This window comes from Desmodus rotundus, chromosome 6 (assembly GCF_022682495.2).
Source record: "Desmodus rotundus isolate HL8 chromosome 6, HLdesRot8A.1, whole genome shotgun sequence".
NCBI classification, from domain to species: Eukaryota; Metazoa; Chordata; class Mammalia; order Chiroptera; family Phyllostomidae; genus Desmodus; species Desmodus rotundus.
The window spans coordinates 144,387,880-144,396,117 of NC_071392.1; the positions used below are offsets into that span (position 1 = coordinate 144,387,880).

At 49.0% G+C, this 8,238-nt stretch overlaps 1 protein-coding gene across 4 annotated transcripts in view; it reads left to right on the top strand.

Moving 5' to 3' along the window:
* The window catches only part of SGCD (sarcoglycan delta), a 775,801-nt gene extending 770,006 nt beyond the window's left edge, over positions 1 to 5,795 (top strand). For all 4 annotated transcript variants that reach the window (XM_045185073.3, XM_045185075.3, XM_045185074.2 and 1 more), the window contains 2 exons: positions 3,949 to 4,072; positions 5,410 to 5,795. In XM_045185073.3, coding sequence (XP_045041008.2) covers positions 3,949 to 4,072; positions 5,410 to 5,583 — 298 coding nt within the window. In that variant the 3' untranslated portion in view covers positions 5,584 to 5,795. The remainder of the gene's footprint in view (positions 1 to 3,948; positions 4,073 to 5,409) is intronic.
* The last annotated feature ends 2,443 nt before the right edge of the window (positions 5,796 to 8,238 follow it).

The following is an 8,238-nucleotide window of genomic DNA, read 5'->3' on the forward strand; positions in this document are numbered from 1 at the left end:
GTGCCAGAGATCCTGACCGCTGCTTTAGAGCAGCAGCTGTGGAAGGGTGGTCCCGACCCAGCAGCAGCTTCAGCATCACCTGGTAACCTGTGACAAGGGCGAGTGTTCAGGCACCACCCTAGCCCTAGGGCATCAGACGCTGCGGCCCCAAGCCCACCAATGTGCTTTAGCAAGCCCTCCAGGGGATTCCGATGCATCTAAGGACCATTGCTCCTGAGGCCATGGCCCAGCGGGCACCTCCCTTGCTGCCCATTCTCCCCTTCAGAGTTGCTTCAGCCCTCCCCCAGCAGAGCTGCACTTTCTCCTAAGGGAAGCAGTGCTCTTCCCAGAGCCAGCAGGCCCTGCCCTGCCTGCCAGCAGGAGGAAGCCACCTTCCATTTTTCCCTGCTCATCGCCAACTAAGCCACTGTGTGGCATGACTGGCAATCTGTGGTCAGAAATTGATTGGCTCGCTTGGGGAGTGCTTTGTCTGCTGTCTGCCTGCCCCACAGGCCTCCAGCAAGACCTTTTATCACAAAGAAATGATTAGCATGTGAGTACACTGTCAACAATGCCTACAAGCAAAGGAAGTTAAAGTTAAGACGGGCTGTGAAACCGAAAGCCAGTTACCTTCTGGTCTCTGCTTCCTCGAGAAAACAGTCAGTCGAGTCTACCTTTTAGTAACCTTTCACGGGAGGAGACAGTTTCAGAGTAGCTCCCTGGCTCAGCACCCTCACATGCCTAGGGCTGAGAGGGGACAAAGGTAGTAGTCCATTGGCATCCACTCTGGCCTTGGGGGGTCTCCTGCTGATCTCAGGGCCCACGGGCAGTGAGCAAGAGTCAAGTGAATTCCAAGGCCGGTCTGAAATGCCACCACCACCTGATAAACTTCTCCAAGCTCCAAACTTTTTCTCCTGTCAAGTTCTTTCTGCCCCGCTACAACTGGTTTTGTTTTGTTTTGTTTTGATATGTATCATTCACTTTGAATACAGCCTACCAAATATGAACACACCCACCATATTCTGAATTTGCTATCACCGCTGCCACCTGTTTAAATAAGTTACAGGAAATGTTGCCCCCGGGAAGTGTGCGTCACTGAGCCACGTCTTCGTAGCACATCACCTGACCCTGGTACACAGAGACCGGGTGGGGCTACACGGCCGATTCCATCGAGAAAGAGGTGGCGTTTAATTGCAAAGAACAGCACGAAGACACGATGGACCGGAAAGAAGTTCAGTTCTTTTGGAAGTGGTATGGTAGCGTGGTCGGGGCACTGGCTTTGCTGTCCACTAAACTTGAAGTTGAGTCTGGGCTCTGCCCTTTCTCTAGATGTACAACCCTGAGCAAGTTGCTTACCCCAGTTTCCTTGCTTGTACAGTCAGGGTCACAGGAACAGCAACGCCATAGGATTTGTGTGAGGATTAAATGAGATGACACGTATGACGCAGTTGGCACAGGGTCCGTTACCTAGTATGTTCTCAGTAACACACAGCTGATGTTTGTGACAAGAAATAAAGTAACAAAATACATCAGACCAAGTTCCCCATGGCTGAGTCAACTGAGAAGGTCAGACCTTTCCGCGGAACCGGTGAAGGTGTTGGTAAGAAAAGTGACGCACTCAAAGCTCACCTGAGGAAGGCACGTTTGCATGCGATGTGCAGTGGAGAACAGGAAAAGGGAGAGGATGACCTCGTGAGGCTGGGGAAACAGCCCATGTCAGAGACCAGTCGGTATACTGACTGCGGAGAAGTTGTGAGTTAGCAGTCAAACGAGCAAGGAGGAAGGGGTCGAAGATGGCATGGGGTCTGTTGCCTGGGGGAGGTGGGCTGCGGCCGCCCCATTGAGCAGGGTGTAGACACAGCTGGCCGTGTCCACAGGCAATATTACCAGACGGGGAAAATGAGGCTGGATGGGAAAACACTAGTGAAAACAGAAGACGTTAGAAACTAAGTAGGACAAACTGGGCTAAGTCAGCCAGACCTTGCAGGATAGAAAAAGCCAAGGTGTGAAACCATCTTCGAATTTCAAAAGTGAGAACGGTCAGGAGCACAGGAGGAGCTCAGGGAAGAGCTCAGGTGAGTGGGACTCAGTGGGTGGGCAAGGCGGCCCTGCACCGCCAGCACTCCCTGCTGCTCAGGTAACGAGACCCCGCCTAGGACTGACGTTAAACTGGGAAAAACCCTACTTCCAAGCAAAGCCACACCTCAACCAGCAGCACCTGGTGGAGGTCTTGCCAGGAGAAGGAAGGGCTGGGGGGATTTTTGCCGCACACAAAGTGGGGCGGCAGAAGGGAAAGCACGAGTTATGGAGAGTCCAAGCCCATCCATCTATGAGTACTGGACGCGCGGTTTCTCTCTGATTCTGGCTGAGTCACTGCAGGGCAAACACAACAACGGGTGGAGGAGCCTGCTGCCCAGAAGCAAACCTCAGGAGCCCTCTCGTGGCACCTGTGGAAGGTGGTGTGGATCTCGGTGGTGACGTCCCACTGGTCAGCCTGCTCCTCCTGCCACCTGTGAAGCCCAAGGGGGTTTGTCTGAGGCACAGGGAGGGTGGGAGGCAGAGAGGGGAGTCAGCAGTTGGCAGGCAGGGTAATGTTCCTTCTTAACACGTTCAGAGTGTCTGAAAGTACCCTGGCCAGGGGCTCAGTTGGGTGGAGCATCGTCCTGTCCACCAGAAGGTTGTGGGTTCGACCAGGGTGTGAACAGGAGGCAACCAATCGATGTTTCTCTCTCACATCAATGTCTGTCTCTCTCTCTCTCTCAAATCAATAATCGTATCCTCAGGTGAGAATTTTTTTTTGTAAGTGTATGAACGTTAGGAACACAGGAAATTGGTCTGAATCAGAGCAGTCGGAGAACCATGCTGAGGCCCATGCTTCCTGAGCTGGGACACTTTCTCTGTGACAGAGAGGAGGACCTTCATTCATTTGTATTTGGTAATAACCTCAAACAGAGGACTATTCAGTGCATGGGTACTATTTTCACATGAAGTGAGTTAGGCAAAAATCTTTCTAAGGAGTATTAGCCTCTGTTTTTCATTTAACACACAGTAATTAAGTAACATCCTCTAGGGATATTAGCCTCTGTTTGTGAGAGTAATTAACATGATAATTAAGTTACGTGCAATGAAATTCATGCACCCTTTCGGGGCTGTAGCTATGCGAGTGTCCGCAAACTCCGACACATGTAACCCCCGCTGCAGTCAAAGAGCAGAACAGCTGTGTGACAGGGAACCGTCTCCTGTCCCTTCGCAGTGAAGTCGCTCCCCCTCTCCAAACCCCTCCCGCCACCGAGCTGTTCCGAATTTTCTTCTAACAAATCTATTTGAGTAAGGCCTGAAATTTTTTTGTGATTTGCTGGTATTATAACAATAGCAACAGCAGTGAACATCAGTTAACATATATTATGCATTCCAACATGCTGGCCACCGTTTGAAGCACTTTATAGGTGGGGAAACGGAGGCCTTGAGAACTTTTGGAAAGGAGAAAAAAGGGAAGAAAGCAAGGCTTGCCCAAGGTTGGGTAGTGGCAGCCCCATGGCTGTGGCTTCAGTCCAAGTATGTCTCTCTCTGGCTCCGTGGAAGACACAGAAAGTAGGACAGAGTACAAGGAACACCTACCAGTTCTAGGAAGCTCAGTTTAGGCCTGGGTTGCCTTGCTCTAAAAATAAGGAAAACTTTTATAGACACTTGGTTAGTTCTACCGATGAAGCAGTAACCGACTGGGCGTAAGATAAGAGGAAGTCAGGACCCTCGACCTCCCTCCTCCGTACAACGTGTGTGATAGGCATTGAAGGTGAAGCCCAGATATGTTCTCCCTTCTCTACTTGACCAGGTTTGCTCATCAAAGCTAGAAACATTTGCTGACCAAATACTGAAGTGCTGTTTCCGTGCTCTGGACATCAAACTCCCTCTTAAATTCGACACACAGCCGAAATGGGATCTTTAATCTTATCCTTGTGTGTATTTCAGGTTGGAGTCCCCAACCCGGTCTCTGGTGATGGAGGCCCCAAAAGGAGTAGAAATCAATGCAGAAGCCGGCAACATGGAGGCCACCTGCAGAACAGAGCTGAGACTGGAGTCCAAAGATGGAGAGGTAGGGGAGAGGAGGGCAGGGCTCCAGAGAGACGCGGCTACAACAAGCCAGCCTTTCCCAACACTGATTGTTCCTCCCTTCGCCACTGCAGTTGATCCTACACTGTCACAATAGAAGGGGCCCACCAGAAGGTTTCATTCTGAAACAGATACGTCGGACAGGACCCTGATAAGCCAAGCCTACAACACGTAACAATTATGAGTCACTATTTGTAAGATGCTGAGGTATTGCAAGTACAGGACAATACATATGACCATACAGATGATTGCTATTTCCAATTTCTGTCTCCTGTCACCTTAAAATAAGATTTAGGTAGCTAGCACATTAAGGTACATGTCACACACACATCTGGCTGAAGAAGAACTTCACGTACTTGTGGTCACCTGCAAAGTTCATGTTGCACGCTTCCACTTTCACCGAGCATGCAGAGCCAGGTCCCACAGCTACCCCAACCCAGACTAGCCAATCGTTCAGCAGACTAGGCACCAGGAGGGTGACAGATGGCGAACATTCACTCTCTTACCCCGACACAACCCCACTTTGATGAGCAGAATGGCCGCTCGTGTTTTCACAAGCAACGTAGAGAAAACATGATTCGGCCACCAACTTTTTAAATGCCTTCATTGTGCTCACAAGCAAAGTTTTCTATTTAAGAATCTTAAGAGAAAAAAATGTGTTTTCCTTTTTTAAAACAAAACTCGATTCTACTTTTCGTAGCTACTGAGAGATGATCAGCTTCGAGCTGCCTCTGTACACCAAGCCCACCTTCTCATTGGCTTGACATCGGCTGCATCTGTTTTAAAAGAGCCGGTCAGGTTGAGCGTTCAGTTATCACACTGTCTCTTCACACAGCCACAAACTCCGAGCCACACACATTGAACACAGTGACTGCATCAGGTACAGTGAAAGCTATCGGAGTCCAGATTCTGCAGGAATCGGTTGTCTCGTAACAGTCACGTAGGCCCAGAAAGTGTTGTATATTCTTGAAGGCTCACCGTGCACACCGCCATACTTAGGGTCTGAGAAGGCCTCTAATAAAGGACATTGCTAAGCTAGCATTTCCAACCTTGTTTCTACTCACAATCTACCTGATACACTCTTGTAAAACGCTGATCTGTATAACATTGTCCGTGCAGTGTTGTCTTGCTAGAACATAAGCTCCTGGGAGGGTAGAGACTTTTGGTCTTGTTCATCTGCACCGGCCCAGGGCCGACACCACTCAACACATAGTATGTGCCCATTCGATTCAGCTTGAATTGAACATTCCTCTACTGTGTCTGAACGTCAGGAGAACACATGCCCGCCTCTAACTCTGCCTTCCTATTTACTCCCTCCAGATTAAGTTAGACGCTGCGAAAATCAGACTACCTAGGCTGCCTCACGGATCCCACACACCCACAGGAGCGAGGCAGAAGGTCTTCGAGATCTGCGTCTGTGCCAACGGGAGATTATTCTTGTCCCAGGCAGGGACCAGTTCCACCTGTCAGATAAACACAAGTGTCTGCCTTTGAGAGACTCTCCACAGTGGACATCGTCGGCAGCGAGAGGCCTTTTTCTGGCTTTAGACGCTGGCTGCCGGCTATTTTTACTAGAACACAGAAAGCCTATCAAAGACCTTATGTGTGTGCGTGCGTGCGTGCGTTTACGCGTGAGCGTGTTTGCGTGTGTGGGTGGATATAAATATATATAAATATATATAAATAAATATATATATCCTCTGTATAAAATGAGGTTTCAGTACAAAAGGAACCATGGGTGACCCTGGATATCCGGTCATTTCCATCCCCACCCCACCACCTACATGAGAAAAATCAAAACCCTAATTCAGGCTCCGCATTCCCCGGACCCTTCAAAAATCACTCAGTGTCTCGGGCACTTACCAAAAATTCATCCACGCCTGTGAGCAACAGCATGTCTTCTCCTTCAGAGCCGTTGCAGGCAGTGATGGCGGGAATCTCCAAGCCATGCCCAAGGGCCGCGACCTTGGACTTAAACACAGACTGGCCAGTTCCCTTCTGCAGCTTCAGTGAGGCTGACCGACTTCTCCCTCTTCACGGTAGGGACGGGGCAGTTCAGCCATACACGCTCGAAATGGCTGTTCTTCCTCGGCGGTCAAACGTTTGGGGGCTTATGCAGTTGGATGAGTGAGGAGGGTGAATTTTAGCAAAGGGTGAACTGCTCCCCCAGTTCCTGCTATCTTACTTCCTTCAAACTCCCATGTTATCCCCCAGTCAAAACCAGAGTTATAAATCAGCACAAAATAGGATAACAGCTGCTCCTCAGTCGGCTGGAAGCTACTCAGTGGCCTTACAGGCAAAGACTACATGGGTAATATATCTCTGTTTAAGGGGGAGAAAGGCTCGAAATCTGTTCCGTCCTGACTTCTGACTTATTCAATACACTCCAACTCAGATAATTGGATCAATCAAAATTAACAAGAAGGGAACCCCCTACCCCAAGAGGAGCCATTTGGAGATGGAAGTCTAAGAGTAGCATTGGGAACCTAATTTATTTTCTATATGTTTCTTGGGATTGGTAGGTAATTTAGAGACATGCCTTTTATTTTTAAAGGCACACACGCACACTGACGTGATCTTATATATATATTTTTTCTTATGTAGGGATATTCATATTCCTAAATCCACCATTATGTTTTCTCCAAGAAAAACAGATCTAAAGTACTACCCGCCCCCACCCCCAGACATGCTCACTGAAATTTAACGTAAACTGAGTCCAGTGTCTTTATCAGAATCACTGTGTCCCCTGGGCCCCGCAGCACCCACCCCACCCCCATGTGTGGAGGCAGCTGTCTCATTCCCGCCATCAGCTACCACCCATCACTCCGTCTTCATCGTCATGCTCCAGGGTCACCCTGGCCAGCTCTTGTGCTGGGACAGGGGATTACACCATCTCTGTTCAAAGAGGGGGAAATGTGCCTATGCCTTAAGTCAATGCACTCAGCAAGGAGAAGCACATCCTATTTATCTTGTCGTTTCCTGTAGTTTATTTTTGGGTGATTGGAAGGGAATGGTTCAGTAATGACTGGGCGTCTTAACAGCAGGTCGACAAGCCAGGTGGCTGACAGACGTGGAGTCCGAGGAGCACAGAATGGAGACACACCTGGCTCAGACAGTCCTAGATGCCACTTGGCAAGGATTGGCCCCACCATCCAAAATGAAGTAGTAATTATAGGCCGGAATGGCTTTTGTTGTTTTTATTTTTTCCTTCAACAAGGTTCTAATTTGTTCTTACTTCACAGGCAGGGTAAGATTTATCATGGGAGATTTAAAAAAAAGGTTGGATATCTATGAGCTGCCACTCAAGCACTGGGCTACGGTTTGTACACATGGGATGTAAAAGCAGGCTGTGTGTGCTCAGTCCCTTGGAAGTATGGGGAGGAAGGGTGGTTCTGGTCGGACCACGGCCCCGCCCGCTTCCAGACCCCAGGCTCTCTCTAGTCCCTCCTGATCAGCATCCCAGAGAGAAGAATTGGGTTGTTCAAAGGCAAGATCATGAGATTGCTTAGTTTATAGCACTAGGATCTAGACAAGGAAACTCCGAAAAGGTATCAGGTTGATCCACTATCAGGCGGACCCGTGTTCCGTATATCCTGCAGGGTCACACAGCCAGGGTCTGCATTTACCACACACAGGGCGCTGCCCGGCCAGGAAGGGCCCTCCCTGTTGGCTGCGAGCATCTCCCCCACATCATTCAGATAAACAGGAGTAGCTGCAAGGTCCTTTGTGGCTGAATGCCGCAATACGGAGTCTTTTCAAACAGACACACCGTCCGTCTACACAAGCGACACCATCCACAGGTGACGAGGACACAAAAGGTTCCTGACCCTCTGTCCTCTGATTTTGGTCTAATCATTACCTGGAAGTCAGAGTCAGCGCCTTGGGAATTTTATGCCAGTAAAAAGACTGGTGTGATCCCACTTAGAACAGTTTCTCCTAAAGGTATTCAGCTCACAAATAAAATAGAAATAATAATAGCAGCCAAGAATAGACATCAAGCACCTATGGGGGACAGACATGATATAAAATCCCAATTTTCATTTGTGCTACATGGCCGCAATATACCAGGTAATGATTGAGCAGGAAATTTGGCACAGATTAAATGATGTATTTTGGTTCAGACTTTAGAATTTGATAACATGCATTCTA